The 23,850-nt window shown below is 39.1% G+C and overlaps 1 protein-coding gene across 7 annotated transcripts in view; it reads left to right on the top strand.

Annotated features, from left to right (window-relative positions):
• Positions 1 to 23,850, top strand: part of MAPKAP1 (MAPK associated protein 1) — a 106,383-nt gene that overhangs the window by 1,627 nt on the left and 80,906 nt on the right. For 5 of the 7 annotated variants that reach the window (XM_074845964.1, XM_074845961.1, XM_074845965.1 and 2 more), the window contains exons 2-4: positions 9,379 to 9,703; positions 13,826 to 13,915; positions 18,671 to 18,819. In XM_074845964.1, coding sequence (XP_074702065.1) covers positions 9,445 to 9,703; positions 13,826 to 13,915; positions 18,671 to 18,819 — 498 coding nt within the window. In that variant the 5' untranslated portion in view covers positions 9,379 to 9,444. Of the gene's footprint in view, positions 1 to 9,378; positions 9,704 to 13,805; positions 13,916 to 18,670; positions 18,820 to 23,850 lie in introns of those variants that run through there. The other 2 variants (XM_074845966.1, XM_074845967.1) reach the window with 2 other exon arrangements.

Genomic DNA, 23,850 nt, shown 5'->3' with positions numbered 1-23,850 from the left:
TGGCACTGCTGTTTGACGCTTTGCTTCGAAGATGGATGAGTGGCACTCGGTGAGGAAGGCAGAGGGAGTGCTCAGGCTCTCCCCAGTTCTTCTCTTTTAGCTGCTGGAAGGGCTGTGGAAGCAGGACCGCAGCAGTGCTGGCCCTGGTAGCACCCAGCGCACTGCTGCAGGGACACCGGCGCTGCAGGCTGCTTGTGCCGTTGGCAGCATGGTGGCCCGTGGCTGTGCCACCACCTGACGCGTGAGACGGGCCTGGCAGGCAGCTTGCTCTTTGCTGGCAGCTCTCCCCTTACCAGCAGTGAGGACTGGTCTGTTAGACGGTACCTCTAACAAAGACCCCGGTGCGTGTTTGAATGTTAATTGTCTGTGTGTCTGCTGAGAAGCTTTATTAAACTCTGATATCTAGCTATACATGGTCTATAAATTTAGTTTCTTATACAAGACAGCACAAGGGTAATTCCTACCTTGTTTCCTTATGGCTCAAGAAGTTTTTTATCTACATCAGTTATTCTGAAAGCAAAACAAGCTGCTTGAATATGTTTTGTGTGCTCTTGAAGGAGACAGACCAAGAATTTGTCAAGACAAAAATGAAAAGCCAGAGGAAAAGGAGATTCGTTATTGTTGAAGAAATGTCAATCTGTCCAGTTACATTTCACATAAAGTCCCAAAGGGGCTTGAAGTCTCAGGATTTTTTGAAGTAGGTGGTATTCTCATGAATGATTGTGAAGTCAGAAGCACCCTGTTATATTATGAAAAAATAAGATTATGATTATCCTTCTTAAGCAATAATAATATTTTCATGCAATCAGAAATAGAATGGCCTCAAACTGAAAAAAATGATAAATACAAAACTGTTTGGTTTGGTATATGCTTCTGTTTCATAAATAAATGCTACAGCATATATAAAAGAAGATAAACACTGACCTGTCATTAGCTCAGATGAGAACAACTATGGACAGGAATTAGAGATAGTATTGGTAAACTAAACTGGGAATGTAGAGGAAAGTTTCCAGGAATTACTATTTTCAAATTAAAAAAATCAATACTGAGAACAAGAGAGTTTTAAGAATTAAATTCTAGTAGTCTACTCTTCTTCTGTATCCCTTTCATTTCCCATTTGGCACTAAGCGTGCACTGCAGCAAGTTTTATTCATGGCTGGTTTTACAGTCCACGTTTAGATTTACATGTAGATTTAGAATCTACATTTATGAGTATACTCTTATTGTTGATGTATACAAAATGAACTCTTCGTATAAAATACTTTTAAGGTTATGTCATGATAATCTATGGTTACACTTTTTGTAGGACTGAAACATGATACCATGTTGAAAAGCTGTACATGGAATACCGTTACAGGAAGGAAGGGTTGCTTTATGTTTGAAACCCACTAAAATATTCCAGTTCAGACTAAACTGCAGAAATAAGTTATCCAGCAAAGATAAAGATACACTGTTGGTGACATCTGACATTTGTTTTTTCTGATAATCCTGTGGTAAGACAGGAATTTACAAATATAATTCTGAATTTGTGTCGGATACTTGCAGGGGTAATGTTATTTGCAGTTAAAAATTTGATGGTACAGCTGCACAGCAGTATAAAAGTTTTTGAGAGTGGGCTGGTGAATTGGCTCAGAAGATGCAGGTGGGGGTTTTGGTGCAGTCGGTAGCTGCAGGGGTCCCGCTGGGTGAACCCCCCATCAGGCGTGGGCCTCCGCATGCTTAAAGCACCTTTGGGTGACGTTTGGCTTCAGCACATGAGGTGGCCTTTCCGGAGCAGCTGGGTGGGTGCAGTACAGGCTCCCGATGAGCGCTGCCGCAGCGCCCTGCTCTCCTGCTAATTGCCGAGTAGACAGAGCTAGTGAGTCTTGCTCAGGAAAACCCAGGCAACGTGGCATCTCTCTCAGTATTATACAGGCAAAAAAACGCTGAAGCTTTCTGGTTTGGGGTTTGGTTTTTTTAAAGATTGAAGTTTGGATGGGTGTTTGTAAGATTTATGGAGGTTTTTTAGGCTCGTGAATACCACAATGAGAAGAGCTAAAATAGAAGTTCTAGTCTAATATTTGAGGAGTCCGAGCCTACACTTTTACCCTCCTCTTTGCAAGTGGGTATTTTATTTGTTCATCTTAGAAATGTTAAAGCTTAACGACTTGTCTTCAGAGCACTTTAGGCATATGAGTGAAAAATCACGCTTCTGTACGACGGTGCTGTGCCACTGTTGAAAGTGCTCCTTTGCAGCTTTCTGTGCAAGCAGAAGTACAGTCAGCCTCACCCGCTCACGGCCCACCACGGCTGGGCTCTGTTTCTGCAAAACCGTTCATCAGGAATAAAAATAAAACGCAAATTGTAATGTGTTATTTAAAAGGTTCTCTGGTTTTGTTTTGTTATTTTAAAATCAGCAGTTAAGCCTTAAAAATGAACTCAAATACTCGTATTTTTTTTTTTCTGGGTAGTAAATTCTCCTGCACACACGCTGTGAAATTAGGTAATAGGGATTCCAGTGTGGTGGGTCATCACAGTATGACATTGCAGATGTAACGTGTGTGTTAGGTAACGCTTGCTAGCCAGTGTGAAAAAATAAGCATAATCATAGACATTAAAAATTAAGCAAAGTGTTTGCACATATTTAGATTAGGCAGAAACCAGGCAAGATGCCGCTTTTCTAAACTGCTTCTATCCAAACCATTCAGTACAATATCAGAATGAAAAATGACAACACTTTGTCATCTGTTCAAATTGATATTGCACTCTTTGCAGTGACAGCTGAAAAGGCCCACAGGTGCCATATAAAGAGGTGACCATGTTGTCATATTTCATTTAGGCATCCCTCTGCAAAGCCATAATTACCTAATTAGGTTGTTAATTAGGAGATTAGCATTTCACTATATTGATAGAATGCTCTTTGCAGGCATGAGTCTAGATACAGATTTGTCTGCCCTAATTTATAATCTTTGCAGTTTTTATACTTATTTATTTGCTTAAAATCTTGATGCAAGATAGCTCAGGTTAGCTGAGGATCAACTTGTTTACAATTAAATGAAGGTTTGACAAGATCAGGAAACAAATAGAGGTGAGGACAGTTTCCATACATACGCCAATATTCTCTCCCTCCCTCCCTAAAGCTCAATAATTAAAATATTGGAGTTGGTATAATTTGCATCCTTATTAGTGTGACAACAAAAATACAGCCGAATTCCAAGCAGTTGATAACCACAGAAATACATAGCTAGTGCCAGATTGATTTACAGGTTTGAAACGTAACAAATAATTTGTTGGAAGTTGTGTGCAATGTAGTGTTTTCTCATGGTAACTTTCAGATGCCAGTTTCACTTGTGAAAGAGCACTTCTTTAAATGACTTTAAATGATTATTTGCTTTTTAATGATAGAACCCAAAGCATGAGTGACAGCTTCTCTAGATAAGTATTCATTCTTAAATGCACTTGAGCTTTTGTTGAAACATAAACTTGAATTTTCATAGACTGCGGTTCACTTTCCTTTATCCTGCATTCACAGGAGTCTGTCTGGCATTCAAGGGGTTTGATTATTTGTACTGCTGCAAATGTAGATAACCAGAACCATTTCTTTTGCAATTGCAGACAGAAGTTAACTGTGAAATTATTTCATATAACCTGAATCATAAATTTTTGAAGTATGTTTGCACCGTCCTATTCCAGTTGGGGGGGGTATGATAATTTTTTTTATTCTAATCTGCCTGTTTTTTTCATTAGTTTTTACGATCACTTTAGAGCGCTGCGGTCAGAGAGGTGTAAGTCCAGTGACTGTGGAAGCTCTTCAGCGATAAGATGACCTGTAGCGTTCTATGGTTCTTCCAGCCTGCTGTATTTTGAGATTATTGGTAATTGGTTTAGATGCAGGTTGTGCCTTCCAGAAGTTGCATTAGAAAGTTTTTGTTTACCTTGAATAGGGCTTTAATTGTTTATTACTTCCTTAAGGAGGACAGTCATTTTAAACATATTTTCTTCTTCTTCTAAAAAAAAAAAGGAACTACAGCTTTGCAGAATAAGAGAGGAAATTTTTTTCCTGCTTCTCACTTTTTACTTTTAGAGAGCAAAATAACCTTGCAAGAACTGGCTCAAGAGTTTTGTGGAGAATTTACAGCTGCTTTTAGCCATTTGAACTGAAGGACTCTTAAAATTATCCCATTCAAACTGGTAGAATTTCAAAGTTGTAGCTCTTTCCTGTAGCAGAACATTTTTAGTTGCTTACAATTTTTTCAGATTTTTGTCATTTATTCCAGCTTATTTAGAGGTCTGTGAGCAAATTTCCACGTGTGCTATAATTGATATATTTTGAAGCATGAAAGGTATAAATATCAAAATTTTCTGTGAGGAAAATTTTTCTTGTACTTTGACCAGTTGTAGCATGTCATGTGAAGGTGGCGTTAGCTCACAATTTTAGGAACAATGTCCTTAAGTCAAAGCTGAGCCAGCGGTAACCAGGCTGTGCTTGGTGGAGCTGTAAGTTTTTACCCCGATGTCTGTAAACCTCTTGTGGTGACAAGTGTGATGCACGAAAACGTGCCCGTTGTCACCAGTTTCGATTTACCAAGTGAAGTCCGTGGTTCAGTCTGTGGTTTGACCAGAGAAGGCTTCAGGGGCCTGCGGTGAGCAGCGGGAGCGGAGCGGAGGGCTGGGGCGCGGGGTGGGGGGGGTCAGACTCGGCGTCTGCCCCACTCCTGGCAGGTGCAAGAGCGAAACGCGGCCAGTGTGTAGCGTAGTGACGAGCCACCTTCCACTGGGCAGTAACAGGGAGGGGTTTTGTCAAATTCAACCAGCAAATCCGATCCAAAATAACTATGTTTTCCCGAATGTAAGGTAACCTGTGCTCAAGGTCAAACGTTTTCCTCTGAGAATCGCAGTCAGAACAGGTCGACGCGTGGCTGCGGCCCCACGAGGCAGCGTGGCCCAGCACTGGAGCAGCAAGACGCTTCCCGCTGCGTCCACTGGTGCGCGGTGGGGTGGCAGGATGGGTGGGGAGGATGGCAATCGTGAGAGGTGTGTGTTTAGCTTGTCCTTTCCCCTCATCTCTCACTTGTTTGATATCTCATTGATGCTCGATGTAGTATAATGTGAATATAAATCAGACTGGGTTTTGGGGTATGTCTTTGGCTTTTGGTGGGGAAAGAGGAAAGTGAGAAAATCTGCCTTTTATTTAAATACAGTATATCAGACAAGCAGGAGGGTCACAAGAACACAACACGTTGGGGAAGCTGCCTCCCCAGATGCCGATGTGTTCAGCTGGGTGTTTGAGGTTCAGCCCGTAGAGCCACCTGTCCTCTTTTCAAGACCTTAGTGTCGTCTACCAGGAGCTGAATAATTTGTTAGAACGTTCTGCATTACTTATTGTTTGCTGTGTTACTGATCTGCATAACAGCCCTGCTTCCCTTGCTGTGAAAGTCTATAGATGCCATAAATATAGCAGTGGGTTACTGGAAGAGGAATCTTCTGATAAAAATAGTAGGCTGAGATCCAGCTGTCTGATTTTGCTACAAAGTTCCTGTGAATCCTGGCAAGGCGTTCAGCCTCTCGGTGGTGCAGTTTTACATCGTTGAGGATATTCTCTAAGTGCACAGGACTGACGCTCCTGTGCTCCCCACGGTCTCTGGGGCACCTCGGTAGCGATGTGATGAGACCAAGGAGAAGGTGAGAGGGGGCACCCGTAGCCAGGGTGGTGATTAGATAATATGCAGAAAATAAGTCAGATGAATAATAAAGATCAAGAAGAAAGTGAAGGGCTGATTCAGCTCTGTCCACCTGTGTGATGAATCATGGAAGGCGGTTGCCTATAAGTAGTATATCATCGTAACACTAACCTGTATATCATGTCACACATAAATACTGTTAAGGTTGCATAGGTTTCGCATTGCTCTTTTCATTTTTAGTGTTCGCATAGAGCATGCTTGACAGCTGTCTGCAAAGTATTTTATTTAATAGTGGAATAATATTTATGTAGTGCAAGTATTAAAGGAATGCTTATTTTTTGTTTATGATTGAAGAACGTATAGGTTGCTGATGCTCAGAAAGTCCCTGAATTCTGTTAAATTCAGTTACCACACGTGGATGTGACGATCGTGTGTGGGTATAAGGACCGCAGAAGGGGTGGTATGATGCTGGCAAGTCTCAGTGGGGCTAGAAGTCGATCTTGTATCTGTGATTTTGCTGGGGCTGATGACATGGAGGCTTCAAGGTATTTGTGTAAAGGTTTGCAAGATTGAACTTTGCTTCTCTGAATTCCTTTACTTCACCAGAGGTCGTTGTTCCTCACACCGGGTCTGTGCCATCTGATTGTGCTTTGCCTTTATCGAAAGCAGGAACCAGTTTAGAATTGTGTAGGTAGCAACTGCTAAAATAGGGCATAAAAATCTGAACTGAATTTTGGGGTCTGAACTTTTTCCTGGTTTGTTTTGGGGGTTTTTTTGAGGGGTGTTAACTGTTTATAGATTTTTCCAGTTAACATAAATTTATTGAGAAATTAGTTTTAATGTGTCCTTTTGAAAATTCTGAAGAATCGGAAGAAAAAATGTGTTTGTATTAAACTTTAGAGTTTGAAATAGAATTTCTGGCAATTTTTCACTGTTCGTGTTTATGGGAAGAGTGATTGCATATGTGAAATTGTAAAGAAGCTTGGCTAATTTAGCACACGGACTGTTAATGGCATGAAGTCGGGGTGCAGAGTATAAAGGTAAAATTCTCGCATCTGCTGTTACATGTTGTTAACTCCCTTAGCAGACATTAAATCATTTCAAGTACAATAATAGTGTGGGAGGTAAATTAACTAACCATTAACAATCTTATAAATACACAATTAACATGCCAACATTTATATGACACATTGATGGGGCAGCAGTAATTTTTGATTGGGAGTTTGCAGACCTTTTAGAAGCCTAAGGCAGTTGCTTATTTAAACAAGTTCTTACAGCTTGCAGGTGAGCGTGGCCTTTTCTAATAAGCAGTGTGTAAATAATTAAGTTTAAAGAACATTGTCAGTGCACTTTTTCAAATATCCATACGCCGTGTACTTAGTTGTGTCTGTATTCTCCAGGTCTCACAATACTAGTCACGCTGTTACAGCTTAAAGGCCTTTAACACATAAATTACAGCCAGGAGACAGTTGCCTTATGGTAGGATATTTGCCTTATGGCCTCTCTCTTTGAGGACAATGAGAAATCCTTCAGGGAGAGCAGGCCTACTTTCTGTAATGGAAATAGTCAGAAAATAAAAAATAGAACTTGGAGTCGCAGCGTTGCTGAGGTTGGCGGGGACCTCTGGAGATCTGGTCCAGCCTCCCAGCGCCAAGCAGGGCCAGCTAAGGCGGGTTGCTCAGGGCCTCATCCGGTTGGGCTTTGATTATCTCCAAGGATACTGATGGAGCGTATTTAGCTAATAGCATAATTTATTAAAATGTATGGTAGGAGTAGTGTATTAATAACAAGCAGCATGTCAGTTTTATTTCTCTACCATTCTTTTATTGAATTCCTTCTCGCTGCTGGGTCTGTTGTTTAATATAATACTTTTGATTTTGTCTATTTTTTTAAAGCAGAAAGATGCAGTGTCTCAGAAAAAAATGGCAACATTTGTGGCCCAGGGAGCGCAAAAAAGCCTAAAACTGTGAAGGACACAAACCTCTTATTTATTGAATGTTCTCATTAGCAGATGCTGATGTGTGTTGGTGGGGTGGATACTGGTAGGGATAGTGGGTTCTCAAGTTACAACACACCTTCAAAATTTTGCTTTTGTCATGATTAGCTGAGTGTCTAGATAAAACACTAATTTTGCTTCCAACTATTTAAATGCAGAAGCTGCTTCGCGGGGCTCTATGTTAATACACCTTTCCCCTTGGAAGCATACAGGGGAAACGGTGAGATGTGTTTGGTCCTGGAACAAGCCTGTCTGATGCTTCCTTTCACTTTCTTCTGTTAAAATCTGCCACAGAAGGGCCAGCTGCCTTTACCAGATTTTCATGGGATACAGCTTTCTGTGATTTAAAATTGTTTCTTTTCTTTTGGTATTTTTCTCTTGCTGACAGAAGTTTTGCAAACAGCAACATAGGGGTTGTTTTTGTTGTTTCTGTGTTCAAAGTACTAAACAAACACATGTAGTTCTAGTGCTGGTATTGAAATGTTGGGTGTTTTTCTCACATACACAAATGATTAGAAAAGCAGCGGAGATTTTGAACTTCTGGAGTTTACATCTAGTTTTGCATCGGTCTGAGATTAGGTTTAAAAGCCCCCCAGCCTCCCCTTCCTCAGGCTGGGGTTTCGCAGTCGCTTTGAGCCGGCCGGGAGCCGCTGCGGAAAGGGGAACCTCGGCTCGCCTCCCTCTTTGGATGCTCCTGCTGCTGTGTTGTGTTGGTACTGGTGCTCTTGCAGCTGTTCACTGGCACACTGATCAGCCTGGAAATTAGTAATGGTTGGGTTTTTTCAGGTTGTTTCCAGCAGGTCCTTTTTTGGATCCAGCTCACCTCGCAGCTACCCAAGTGCTAACACCAGCCTTGGGAGGTGGTGGAAATACCTGACCAGGGCCAGGCAGGAGCCCGGAGCTGCCCCTTTCAGAGGCAGCCCAGGCTTGAATTAGATCAGTGGAACTATAAATCCACAGCTACAGTAAAATAGGGTAACAGTTTGAGTGTGGTTTGGGTTTTGTGGTTTGGGGTTTTTTCTTTTTTTGCCCTCTCCTTTGTTTTGTAAGGCCGCTTGAGTACTCTGAATGAAATATTGTAGGTAAGTGGCAATTACTGTTGTTAAAGTGCTTAAGAATTCAGGTGTGTGCTGGATGGTCACAGAGCTTTTTTGGTATTACAACAGTTGCCCTATATGAAGCCCCACGCAGCAGCAGATGTTCAGTATTCTGCCCAGAGATACTAATCTGTTCATGTTTAAAGTTTTTCCTGGAAATACAAAACCTGAAGAGGGTCTATAATAAAGTAATCAAAGAGTTGGTATGTAGAGGTACGGTAGAAACAATATTATGAAACACTATTATGATGGGTGAATAGAAATTCAAAACCCTATCTGGCTTTTGGTAAATTTATTAATTTGAATGGACGGATGTTTCTTGTGTATTTTCTCTCCATCCGTCTATGTGTAGTCCTTAGCATATCTTGCCTTATAGCAACCATTTGTTGTAGAGTAATGGGACCTGTCTGTAGGTGTCTGTTGTGTTCTGCTTTGGGATTCAGGTTTCAAGCTGACTTCCAAAACACTGTTCTTTAAGTGGATCTCAGCAAGCAGTGTAACTTAAACTGGAGCAGAATTAAAATAATTCACTGTACAAAACTGAGTTGGGTTTTATGCATCCAAAATATAGATGTTCTTGTATCAGGGTTTTTTTCCTAAAATGCTGTGTATGTTCTATTTCTAGGTAAATGTGTCCATGAAACAAGATGGAGAGAAGATAGTATAGTGAAGGGGTGGACTTGTGGACAGAATGGCTTTCCTGGACAACCCAACAATTATACTTGCTCATATCCGACAGTCACACGTGACCAGTGATGACACAGGGATGTGTGAAATGGTCCTGATAGATCACGATGTCGACCTGGAGAAGTTTAATCCCTCGTCAGCATATGGGGACAGTAGTTCAGAAACACAGGGAAGCAACGGTGAGACTCAGGGCTATGTATATTCCCAATCAGTCGATATTACCTCAAGCTGGGACTTCGGAATCAGAAGACGATCAAACACAGGTAAGTGATGCTTGCAGCCAAGATAATATTAGCCTTTTAAATTCCATTTCTGTTAGTCTGCCTTGCAGGGGCGAATCAGAGCATGACACGCCAGGTATCTGTCAAACTTCTCCTTTTGTGATGTCGAGACCCTTTTTGTAAAAGGACTAAAGTAACTGAATCATTTCATGTGTGCTGTCAACTGAGTTTTAATTGCTGTTTTACTTATTCATGTGCAGAGGAACACTGAAGTAGTCAGTTTTATATATTAAAAAAATTTAAATTGTAAAGACATCAAGTCTAAATCCAAAGTACGTGAACAGTCTGATATTTCTATTGTTAATGTCTGGAGGGGTGTTAACTTTTGAACAGGATAGTTATTTTCTGAGAAAAATCTATCTAGTGAGGCATCAAATCTATTTGTTATATGAGAGGAGTGAAGTTTGATGTGAGCTGACAAAGTGAATGATTTGTCTGTATTTTGTCTCCTGAAGTTTTACTTCAGAGAAGAACCTTGAGCTAGGATTTAAGTTACCAAATTAGAAAGTTGAAGGGTGCACACCTTTACAAAATATGCTCAGTTTGTCTTGACTGGAAGAAAGCTGTCCCATTTGTTGTTTCATATGAAGGAAGTTCAGATTTCTACCCAAGGAATGCTACGAACAGAAGTTCTGTGATATAAAATATATCTGAAAAGATTGGTGTGGGGTGGTCAATACTGACCTCTTTTTTTTGTTACAGTATATATTTTATTCAGATGATTTCTGAAGGTATTATAACACCACCTAGAGCTCAGAAAAAACATCTGTGCTCTACCTAACAAGGAATACATTGTAGGGTATCAAGTATTTTTCAATACCTTTTACAAATGAGAATTTGTCAAAAGTTACAGAAAAAACAGGGCACTGACCTTGTAATGGAGAGTTAGGTTTGGAAATGAGTTGGATATGTAGCTGCAAGCACCTGGAAGGCATGGTGAAAAGCTCAGCGTGCCAGCCTGCCTCGCGCTGTCCCTGAGCTCTTGTTTAGTTCAGTTGATGGTGTAGTTCGTGAGGAAGGAGAGATAAAGTTTAAAGTTTTATAGAATTGCTCCAAAAAATAATTCTGAAGGATTGTTTCACCGAGTAGACTGATAGAATAATCTCAGTGTAAATTATGTATTGAAACCATTTCAGTTTCCAGCTGGTGGCATATTCTAAAATGATGGTTAGGACACTCAGTCTGCTGGGGAGCCGTTTCTCTGCCTCTTCTCACCCAGCGTGTGTTTTACGTTCCACGTGTGTGCTGGTACCACCAGGAACCGGATGCGGTTATCAAGGCTGTGATTTGAAACAGAGCAGGGTGGAAAAAAGCCTATGAAGAATGCGAGTTGATCAGTACTGAACCCTTTTCAAAAATACAGGAAGAGGAATAAATTAAATAGGAAGTTAACTATTTTTAAGATAAATGCTTTTTGCATTACACAAGTACTTATCTAAGTTCTTGATGGACGAAACCAGATACGTGCATACATAGAACAGAGTGCTCGTACATCTCATAAATACAAAAACTCATTAACTGTGAAATCTGCAATTTTTGCTCCTAAAACAGCAAATGTAAGGACACTTCTTTTTTACTTAATCCATAACTACCTGAGTAGGTTTAACAAGAGCAGGAGCATTTGTTCTTTGAAAAGCAAATAATGGTTTTTAGGTTTGGAAAGAGAATATAGTGTCATTTTGTGTATCAACAGGTAATAGTGGCAGACTTTGTTAACATGCAAGCTTTTCTTTAATCCCCTTGGTTTATATCCTGCTCAATAAAATGATTTTGGCTTATGTTGTCTGTAACCATTGTTTTTGGATGGAGTATAACTTTTTATTATCTTTAGCAAAGCTGTTTTACTGTCCTTGCCAGGATGGTATCTTTTTCATAAAATGTGGAAATAACGTGTTACTGTAGAAGACTCAACACCTCTCTGTGGAGACTACACCAGTGTGGCTATTAGGTGGTTCTCATGTGGCTCTGCAAATTTGGAAATGCATTTTTATGTGCGTTCTGGTAGCAAAGTTATCCCCTTGGCCTTGAAAGGGATGTGCCGTGGGGGAGACACGCGAGGGTGTCGCACGTGGCGCCTGGGGAGCACGCCGGCGTTACCTGCCACTGGATTCCTCCTCCTTTCCCACCGGGGCTGGGGGGCCGTAGGTGCTCTTGGCTCTGGGCTCCATCTCCTCACGGCCCTTCTGCCCTGTCCACAGGGTAAGAGTAACGTGGAGGCAGGTCCGTGCAGGGTGTTGGGTCTGTGGGAAAGCAGCAAATTCTCCCAGTCCACGAGACTAGAAACAAAGGCTCATCTGGTTGCTAATAGCTAATGACACAAGAACTACATTTGGTCAGTGACATTTTTCACACAGAAAGCTTTCAAACCAGCATGCTTCTGGTGAGAATGAACTTAAATAATTCAGACTTCTAATAGGTGCTGCTAATTCCATCTAATTTGGAGTTGCTGTAGCGCAGTCCCACAGTAAATGATCATTTGTGATCAGCTCTGGATAGAAGAATAGGATGGAGTTAGTGAAGATGGTGACTGCGCTTTAGTACACTTGTTTTGACAAGGGGTGAAAATATCAAATAGGATAAAAACATGCGCTATTCTTATTTCTATTTTACACTTTTTTTTCTTTATCCATTGTTTACCTGTGAATCTAACGGATATTTTGTGATGGCCCATTTGGGAAGAAAGGGTTTCGGAAGGTGATTTTTGAGCTACAGTCTGGACAGTAGTTGGGGGGGAAAAAAAAAGCAGCTTTTTCTTTCAGAATAAAATATCTATGCTACAATAGTGTTTTACCCAATATTTATACTTAATAAGTGGGGATACTTCTCTTATTTCATTAAGAGTAAGATACATGGAGGCACTAACCTCATGTTGACTTAAATGGGAAATGAACTCAAAGTCCCTGTTTGTGTTTGTACTTAAACTGCTTGTTACAGTTGTTAAACTTCAAAGTATTTTTTTCATCAGTTGCCAGGTTGAGAGTGTTTTGGGGGGCAAAAAAAAAAATCACTTTTGTGTCCACAATTCAGTTTAAAGACTAAATGTGAAAGAATAATAATAGGAGGGATAGAAAATATTTATTAACCTTTTTTTAATTGGTGAAGTGGTTCAGGGAACTCAGACTGTATCTAAAAATTGTCAGAGTAATTTAGCATTTTAAAATCTCTTCTACAAACCCATTTTAGTTAATGAATGGTCTCAATACATCAAAATTGCTAATATATCCAGCAAATTGTTTCCTTCAGTGATCAACATTGTTAGTCCCACTTCCCAGTCTAATCTGCTTTCTTACTTTGCGTGAACACTTGGTAGCACCAGTTATTTCTTGTGGCCATTGTCTGGGGTGGCTCCTACCAGGTGTAGCTGACCATTTCCTGAGAGAGTGCTTACTGTTATATCTGGTACCCTGGTCTGTAAGTTCTTTGATATTATAACTGTTTGAGTCTTTTCTTCAAACCGTATTTTGAAGATGGAGTCAAAATACACGTAAAGAAATATTATATTCATTTTAAGATTTGACTAATGTTGTGAAGATACAAATCATTTATTTTACTACCTATAAACTGTTTCAGCACACTGAAGAAAAAGCTATGCTAATTTATATAGCTTTGACATTTTATAATTTTCATGATTTTTAGATAAAGGATTTTATATTTAAAACTTTAATAGTCTAGTCTGAGTTCATTTATCTTTAATTTTTGAAACGGGTAGAGTAATTCATAACAGTAATTTTATTCCTGTAATGTAATATTCACTTCAGTTCATTTGTGCATTAAAATTCCTTTAAGACCGTTATTAATGATTTATATAATGAAATGTCATATTAATCACAGAAGTTTTCACATTTTATTATTCTCTTCCATGTTAATACTATCTTTATGATCTCTATTAATGTTTTATATCCTCTAATTTCAATTATAAATCAAGAACATTTTCATGTTTTTGTTGGTATTTGCTTTTCAGGGGTGCCACCTTTAAAATTTTATGACTTTTTCGCCTACATATGCAGTATAAAACATCTTTATTCATATAAAGGTAGTTAATTATGTCTTTGTTTATAGTAAACTTTCATTGACAAACTTATAGTTATAATATTTCTTTTCAAGCTCAGAGACTAGAACGTCTGCGGAAAGAGAGACAAAATCAAATAAAATGCAAAAATGTTCAGTGGAAAGACAGAAATACTTCTTACTCAGGTAAAAAGAAAAGATCTTCTATTTTCCTACTGTTTTTATCTCTGCTTTTGATGATTGCAACATTCTCAGTTTGTAATTTTCACTTAAGCTTTCAAAGCATAGAGGAAATACTAATTACTGTGTTTGCCTTCATTCCCCAGTTATGTGTTTCCCCTAGTTTATTGCTGGGGGGGGGGGGCGCGTGGGTGGGCCACAGGCATCTCGTTTCTTTTCAGCTACAACTACAGTGTTCCAAATTATTATTAAAGGCAAAGTAAAGAAAAATGTTTAAAACCTAGTTTGGTGGTCTGAACTAATACAAGTCGCTGTTTTTATTGTTTGCACTATAAGCTGTTAATGCAGTGTTTGTGTATTCTGTCATCTGTAGCATCATTATCTCTTGTCTCTGAGCAAGAGCTGGGGTTGGTGCAGCTCTTGGCGTTACTTGGGGTGTGTGAGGAGCAGGACGTGTCTCTGCTCTGGGGGTGGGTGATTGGCAGGTGTCTGCGTTCGGAATGCAGGATCAGTATCTCCATGTAAGTTACGGCTTTCTAGCTATTTCCAGGGGCGCTTGGTGTACCGGATGTGATGAATTTCGTAGAGTTTACTTCTATAGAATATTTTTGTGGCTGCTTTTCTAGATAAGGGGAAAAATCTTAAATGATGTGTATATATATGATCTACTTAAATGAAAGCATGATAAATGCTGCCTTAGTTTATCTAGCCTTGCCTTGTAAAAACTACTGTCACTGATTTCTCAAAATATGGTTTTTTTAAATTATATAGTTAAGTATTTCTGACTGGATGTTCTACATAGTTTAAATTGTAATATATGAAATGAAAAATCTGTCTCAATTCTCATATTTTATAGCTCAAACTAGTATCTATTCCTGTTGTATCTGACACACATTCAAACCTTTGTGTGGTCTGTCATGCCTCCTTCTTTCAGAATTTGTGTATATCTTAATGAGGTCCCTGTGTAATCTCCTTTTTTTACCTAAATCCCTGTATCTTCCTGGCTGTCATTTGCAGAACATTCTCCAGCTCTATAATATCTTTTTTTAGAGAAGTGAACAAAGCTGTTCACATGAGCAACACGGTTGCACTAATCCTTAGTACAGTGTTCAGCTACTTCTGATACCTCTGTTAATGCATTCTAAAATGTTTTTGCCTTTCTACTTCTGTAAGCAGGGCTGTAGGTTTTAAAGTTTAATCTACCATAACCTCCAACTCTCTTTGCTCAATATTTTATAGCATTTGACCAATGATGATGCAATTCTCTTCTTCTTTATCCCTCACTGTATACTGCTTGATATTTCTTCACACTGAATTGCACTCAGACTCAGGTTTCCCGCTGTGTCTGTGCTGTTTGTGTCGTCTTATTCATGGGGGCTCCACCATGGCATTTAGTTCTTTTCACGTGCTGCCCTGAAGACAGACATAATATGTCAACCAGCAGTAACAGAGGTGTCCCCCTCTCCAAGGATGTGCTGGGGTTGCAGGCAAATAGATCAGTCCCTCTCTGCTGCAGAACAGATTTAAATAAAAAATAAGTAAGTTACATAAAAACTCCAGGCACTCGGTGTCTCTCTTTATTGGCAGAGCTGATTTTCCTTCTCTGGTTAGTCACTGAGATTGTGCATGTGTCTTGCGTGAAGAACAGTGTGGTAGGAAGAGGCCAGGAGAGAGAGGAGCCCTGAAGGATACCCACTGCATCTTCCTCTTCGTCAAGTGTGTCTGTGTGAGGCTTTGTCTGTTCTGTTCCTTGAATTCAGCATGATTGGAAAATAGGTATGAAAGCAATATCAGCAGTAGCTGTTCTCAGATGGGGGGAATTTGGCTGCCCTCTTCTGACTGAGTTTATCTGCGCGTTAGGCGAAGTGGAGCCTACGGCTGGCACTGTGCAAACTGAAGGGATGCTGGGAGGTGGTTTTGTCCCGCGTTAGCCTGGTGACAGCACCTCCAGAGAGCACTCGTCGGAGAGAGGCCTTACTAGCATTTCTCCCGTCCTGCGCTTGCATATGTAGCCGTAATTTGAGGCATCTGGCAATTGAGTATTTTTTGTGATTCCCATTTTTAATTACTATGTACAGAAATAAAAGTGCCCTAACCAGGATAAAGGGAAGTGAGAGATGAGTAATTTTGTGTATGGTAATGAGAAAAAAAGAATCATATTTTTCTATTCATCATCTGTTTGCCCGCTGTCGTGAGACAAGCTGTTTGCTTTGTCGGGGATGAGTTTGAGAGATAAGGTGGTAGTAGTGTGCGGACTGGAAAAAGAAAATCTCCATGCCTTTGGAGTTGGTCGGGAGATTAACAAATACAAAGGTGCTGCAGGGGGAGTTGACTGACTGGAAGTAAAGTGTAACACAGTGGAGGTCTGGTTTTTTTGTTCTGCTGTGCCACCAATTCACACATCACCTTTCTGTGCATCAGTTCTTTTTCAGTAAAATGGAAAGAACGTTCCAGCTTCATGCAGTGTAGAAATCAAATTATGTTGGTAAAGCAGCTGTGGGTCCTCTAAACCAAATACGGATAGACATACAAAAGGTTACTCCTCCTTATAAAATGCTAGGTATTTTTAGATGAAAGCAAGAAAATAAGGCATTGTATTTACATCCTGCATTCTTTCATTTCAGAGCATATAAAATGTGTATTAACTATATATCAAGGGAATCTTTCAAAAGCCTTGCATCCAGCCCATATAGAATAGCCCATGTGGCTGACAAAGCCACAAAAGCTGAAAAATGCAGATAGTACAGACTAATGGCAAAACTTACTTTTAATTAAGAATTAACAATTATGCAATTAAGGTATTTTAATGTAAAAACATGAGATTTTTTTTCCTGAAATTTGAGAATTTAAGATTTTTTTTCAATTTTTTACATTGAAATTCTCACAGCCCAAGTCTATTAGGAATTATTTGACAGAATGCTCAATGGAAGGTGGTAGTTTTTCAGAAATCTCATCTACCTTCTAGCTTTTTGCACAAATTTTTAGAAGGTTTTGGGTTCCTTTTCCAAAATGAGTTGAATTTTTTTCAACTTCTGAAGTTTTCTGGAAAAGGAAAACTGTATCTCAGCCAGCTGAATTTGCAGTCTTATAGAACGTACTGTGGTTTAAACTCTTCGTCACATCAGATATTTGTCTGAGTAAAAGCTATGCAGAACTCAAAGCAAAACAGATGTCACACCAGTGACTTCAGAAGAATTCTCGAGATTCTCTCTTTGCACATCCCAACAAAGGAAACAATAAACAAATCATTTTACTATTTCCCTAGAGACAAAACTTGAAGATAAGACTGACTTTTTCACTAGAACCAATAAAACCATTATATTGGATTCCAGGGTACAGAGTACTTTCCAAATGCCCAAGAAATACCAGATAAGGGTAGTACTCTAGCATAATTGTAATTGAGATTTTTTTTTTTAAAAAAGCAGAGATAAGCTTGTTACAAAAAACCAGAATACCTAATGGAGTTTAAGTTGCCACATTTAAAAAGGATTTAATCAAGCTTTTTTGGTTAATCACAGCCTCTCACAAGACTGTTGGGTATCTCTTGGTGCCAGTATTTAGCACTTTTGCCAACTGTCTGAATTTTCAGGCAATCTGCTGATAAAAATAAACTGAGCTTTTGACTAGTTACAATTTGTCAAGTTTTTAATTCTGCATTTTAAGAAATTAACCAACTCCCTGCAGATGAGTCCCGAGTCATTCCGCCTTAGGAGCGGTTTCATTTCCCTGGAGGAGGAACGTGTATATCTGTGAGATGTGAGAGAATCCAAACGTAGGAAGCGGGGCAGAGCCGGTCTGGGAGAGCTGCTGTTGGTTCTCGAGTTGTGATTGATGGAGTTTGGGGGTACTTGGTTCCTAGAGCAGATGTGGAAAAAACTCATCCAGATTCAGTCACAGTTTCTTGCAGATGAGACCCATTGCCACTGATACGCTAAAACACCCCAGGCTCTGTCCTGATTTTGTAGTGTCCTGATAACAGAAGAAGCCCTAATTTTTAGGGTTTTGTAAGTATGCCTGTAAATTTTGAGTTAAAACCGTTGCTGGAAATTCAGCTATGTAGTTTCTTCGCGTAAAAAGAGCTGCTTGTTGGAGGATGAGCCTTCACAGACCACACAAAGAACTCACTGACTCTTACACCTTTGTTTTTAGAAAGCTTTTTTCATTGTCCAGACTGTCTGTCTGTCTGGAATGGTGTTTTCAGGTGTTTCTTTACTTCCATGAGAAGTAAAATCTGAAGTGATTCTTTTGGATCAGATCTAGTCCCAAGCCTACTGCTGACAGCATAGTGACGTTATGGTATAGTAATGGGGTAGTATAATATTGTCCTGTAATATCGCATCATATCGTGTGTTACAGGCTGGTTTTGAAAGGCTTTTGCATGGTGCAGCGTAGATGTGTCAGCAGTTCTTATGCATAGCATTTCCTGTTCGTTTAGAAAAAGGTAGGCAAGCAGAAAGACCAGGAATACGTAATTCTCTCTTTGTATCTTGAATTTTGTCTTGACTGAAGTGGATTTTGTAGTGATCAGTTCCATGGGAAAAATTCATCTTTTCCTCAGTCTAAACAGTAGCACTGTCCAGACTTCTTACGGTTTCGTATCTTTGGGCTGTGAAAGAGTGGTGGTAGATTCTGCCCTGCTAAAGCATTTGTTGTTTTATATATTTGATTTTGTTCCCCCTCTTATAATGTTATCTTTCTGTGGTAAACAGTAGCCTCTGTACATCTCATAGTACAACTAGTCTAATCTCTTCTGATCTACAGCAGAGGAGCTGAGCTCACTATTTGAAAAAAAGAATTTCAGAGTAAAGTCTCCGTGTTCTGGGAAGCAGTCAATACTGTCTGTGCGACTTGAACAGTGTCCGCTGCAGCTGAATAACCCCTTCAACGAGTACTCAAAATTTGACGGCAAGGTAAGTGCACCAGATGTTTTTCTCTCATATCCAGGAGGTCCCCGGCCTGAAGATAATAGGCCTTGGGCAGTTCTTGTGTGCCTGTACTTGTTCAAGCTTTAATTAGACTTTATGGTAGGCCATCAGTTATTTTAAAGTGGTTATCTAGAAACATGCTTCTCTTAAATATAATGGTTCCAGGTATGGTAGAACCTTTCCCCGTTTTCATTACAAAATGATGGCCTTGCTGTTAGGCACACCTTACCTTGCTGTTTTCTTCACCAGCAGGTTGGTTAGGTAAGCATGTAGTGTGCAGAGTCCTAGGACATCTCTCTACAGAGTTGGTGGTAAGACCCTTTGTATAAATGATTGGTTATTTGGCATTTTTTAAAAAATCCATTCTGTCTAGCGACATCAGAGCACTTGCTGAATATTCCATGATTTATGCTGTCTTTATCCTCAAAATGCTCCAATGAGAGTGGGAAGAGCCACTGCCTGTTTTGAAGGTGGAAAACTGGAGCATCAATAGGTCAATATCTGGGGGAAAAAAAGGACTAAAGAGTGTAGTTCTGTACAAGTACTCGTTTGTTTAACACACGGAGGAGGTTCGCCACAAACCTGGTAGGTCAAATTCATTCCTCAACTACATTCATTTCAAGAGCTTGCGCTTGATATTACTCAGAGTTGTGGATAACTGTCTTTCCTTGCCAGCAGTTTAGTTACTCTGTATTGTCAAATATTTTTCTCTGTCATAAACTCTAGAAACCAAAATATAAACACTGGTGTGATGTATCAGTGTCATATTGTTCCAAAACAATTATGAATACTGCACGGATCTGTTTTCTGCTGGATTTGTTTGTGGAATCTCCTGTGGGAGTATGAAGTTTGAGCTTCATTACCATTGTGATGGAAGAATTTCATATTCTGTTAAGTATTCTTGAAGTGGAAAGTCAGATATGTAATTCCACTGGCATATCTAGAAGTATTTAGAATATTTGTGAAATGGTAATTTTTAAACTGCGAAGTCCACGTAGCAAAAGCTGCCTCTGTTGTTATTTTATACTTACTGATATGGAGTAATTAGTGCTAACTCAGGTTTTTCAAAGTTTCTGATGTCATTAATAAATGGCAGCAGTACTTCAGTGCTGACCCCACACTAAGATGCCTTTTTTCTAAACTCAAAGCTTGCTGTTCTTATGTTGTGAAATTTCAGTTTGGCAAACATTTAAATGTACTTCCAACAGTCAGTCACAGAGGAAGTAAAAATAAAATCCTTCTTTAAGAGAAATTTATTGTAATTCACTGGTGACCCCATCTTGGTTTAATACTCAAACAGGATTTGGGCTACCTGCTAGAATTTTTCTCAGTCTTGAGGAATTTAAGCATGTTTCATTCTCACTTTGATAATCCAGATTACTTTTTACTGGATTAATAGGAATTATAGTTGAGTGTAATGAACATCTTAATTTTCATATTTTAAAGTCTGATACGCTTAGCAGGTGCTTGGTCCATTGGAAGGAAATTGTACTATACAGATTAGAGATACTAATGAAATACCTCGGTGTTACTCAGTTGTGACTTGTAGGGTATGATACGGATTAACACAATTTGTGATCTAGAAATTAAAATAACTTTTTAACTGTCCAAAATAATTGAATTGTAATTTTGTTAGAGTATCATCTCACTATATTAATTTTAACAGCATTGCTTATATTACTCTGGTAAGTGTGTCAATAGTATGCTTATAAAATTTATTCTCTGTACTTCCATATTTATTGTCTATTTTTGAATACCTACTTGACCATCTGAGATATAGAAGAGACATTATAGTTTACTGAGTTATTTTACTTCAGTTTTGTTGTATTTTACATTTGTAATGTAAAATCAAAAACCATCTAGGTTTTAAAAATTATTTTTAATGAAACATTGTAGGTCTCCTATTTATCTTTATTGATAATAGATGAACAGTATTTTTCACATAAATACAATTCTTTCAGGGAATAGTGCATGACTTATTTACATAATTAACAGAGCCACATATCTCTTGGGGAAACGGTACATAATTGGGGAGAGGCAGGGGGGATGAGGAGGGGCTAGGGGCCTAATTAAACATGTCTTAAAAAAACCCTACTTAATTATGTATTTACTCAAGGGATCACAGTGGCTCTGAAATCTTTTAAGATTAGAACTAGGCCTTTGGTTTATATATATATATTTGAGTTTTGTGACACAGATTTCAGCTTGTTGAATAATGCCTGTTTTTTGGTGCACTGGCAGAGCGTGAGGAAAGCTCTTTACTTGCTGTGTCTAAGCTCTTTGTTCACGTGTGTGCTCATCTCAACTGCATTCGGAATGGTTTTCACTTACACCAGTTCAGCTCCCTAGCTGACCCGCAATCGAATAAAACCGTTCCCATCAGGGTCCTTCCCACACCCTCCCTCCAACATTTGACGTGTCATTTTAACCTGATCAGTTAAAAAGAGGACGTTGCATGCTGTAATACCAACCAAGCCAATTTATTAAAATGCTTACATCTTGCAGGTGTTTTCTGCCAGATTTAGTGTCTTTTTCATAACCACTTCTGCAATTTTATGAAATAATAAAATTTTAAAGCACTCTAATTTCTTCTTGTTCTGATCAGTTCATTAATTATCAAAATAGTAGAGAATATGGCTTGTGAAATGCAACTACAATTCTAATCAGCTCAACAATTCAGGTGATTCTTGCCCCACAGCTACACATGACAGATCTGTGGCTTTCATCTACATTGTAAAACTCCAGCTCTTCACAAAAGGCGCACGCACAATAATTACTCCTGGCTGTATCTTCAAGTTTTTCCTTAAAATAAAGTAAACCTACCCCCTGCATCTGTTTGCATGGTTTGTAAGTCATGTGGGTTGTACGTCTTCGTTAATAAGTCTTGAAAATTCCTATGAAAAGAAACCTTTGTTTATCATTACTTCAGTTGTAATTTGTGTAGAAAATTACTTGAAGGCGTAAGAAATCAGTGGCCAAATTGATTTCCTTTGCCTGCATGCAAATTAAATTATCATCCATTTTATAGATAAGTTCATGTATATTTCTGTTTACAGAATTTGGAAAATCAGATTGTGATGGCATATTGTTCCAACTTGCTGACTTTTGATAAGGTCGGGAAAATAAGACTGACCGTAAGATCGGAAGGTCATAGCCAGGTACCACGGATGAAACACAAGTGTTGTCATGGCTCATTTCAGTGACACAACTGTGAGATTCACAACATTCAGTTTACCTACACATTACCTGCCTGCTTTCATTAATTGTTTTAAAAGCATGTGTTATCTTTTATACAGAAATTCAGAATATTTCTTTTCAAATCCCAGGTGTAACTTGCATGAGTTGCTGGAAAGCATGGTGATGACTTTTCTCTGAGATATTAATTGTAAAGGATACTGGTTTAGTGCAGTATTGGTGTCAAGGCTAGTCAACTGCATGACCATTCCCACTAGCAAGAAAAATGTTACCAAGATGTATTTAGTTACTGGAATAGAGGAAAATCATGCTCGAGTCAAATGTTCAGCTTTGTAGGAACTGTGTACTGAATGAGTAACTCCTGCCAAGGCCTCTGTTTACAGCTCCCCTTGAAATAATTTGAGGCCAGTCCACGTCCTTTTTTTATTTCCAAGTCTCTGGTACCTTTGAGAAATTTTAATCACTAAAATGTCTTGTCAGTTCAATTTTTGAGATGCCTGCCACCATATGGCTGCTCCTACATCCCCAGAAGAATGTCAGCAAATACAGAATTGTTACAGGACAGTCAAAAAAGAGAAGCTGAAGATATGCAAAAAAAAAAAGTATAGTCAAAGAGGGAAGTTGGAAAACCACAATCAAAATGTAAGGAAGGGGTCATCCAGCTTTAGAAGGAACTTGAGTTACAAGGCCAAAAACCTTTCCTACGTGCAGACTAGAGTTTTCTCAAGATATTTTTATTTCTATTTTCATGACTACTGGTTGAAAATGAAGACTTAAGGAAGTCTAGCTTTTCTGACCTTATAGGGATTTTGTGGGTTTACTTGACTACTGGAGATACTTTACATAAACATAGTTCAGCGTGATTTTTGGCTGGACAGATGCTAAAAATCCTGTTGTGAGGAGTGGTACCCCTGTGTAGTGTTACAAGGTTTCTTGTGGCTAGTTTTGGTAATGGGTTAAAACCCAACAATTTCTCTTGTAGCAACTGTTTTAAAAATGATGCTGTAGAAAGCATGGGGGAAGGGATAATTCATGACTGCTAATTGCTTGGCTGTTAATTTTCATAAGTGTTGATAGAAGCAGTTCCTTAAATTAAACTTTGTTTAAACTGTATCAGGGGAAATATTCCACAATGTCGGGCCTGAAGTGAAAATTAATATGAATGCTGTGGCAATTAACACGTACTGGTTAATAGCTTTTAGCAGCATTTTGGGATGATAGTCCTTAAATACATTTTTGCATGCTGCTCTTGTTTCAGTCTTGTTTGACTGTACGTCTGGATAATCATGAACAAATGTTTTTCACAATCTTCAGTATTAAATAGCTTTACTCAAAGAAAGTAGATAAAGAACTTAAGAAAGAAGCTATACTGCTGTAATTAATATGGAAAAGGTCTAAAATAATTAATCCAGGATTAAAAATCTTAGTGTGAAAAAGTGCATTTTTTTTTTTTTATTTAACTGTTTTGGCCCTGAGCTGAGTAGAATGATCCTCATCTGAAATCTGAAATAAGTTTGCACAGGGGTTTTTTTTTAAGAATTTGCTTATTCTCCCAGTTTTAGTGGTTTATGTACTACCTGTGCTCTACTAAAATAGTTGAAATAAAGATGTTTCTAGTGTCACCATTTATGTAATATGTTACCCTGCTCCTGCCTGGGTGGCCCTGGGCCAGCTCTGTGTGGGGCTGGTGGCCGTGGGCCTGCACCCATGGTGGCTCAGCCTGCCCCGGGGCAGCTGGCCTGCAGCGGAGGGTGACGTGCGAGAACAGGGGGCCTGGGGGAATAAGGACCCTCAAAACAGGTTTTGAGGAACACAGGCTGC

This window comes from Strix aluco, chromosome 20, assembly GCF_031877795.1.
Source record: "Strix aluco isolate bStrAlu1 chromosome 20, bStrAlu1.hap1, whole genome shotgun sequence".
Taxonomy (NCBI): Eukaryota; Metazoa; Chordata; class Aves; order Strigiformes; family Strigidae; genus Strix; species Strix aluco.
The sequence above is the reverse complement of the archived record's forward strand: the minus strand, read 5'-3'. Positions and strand labels throughout refer to the sequence as shown.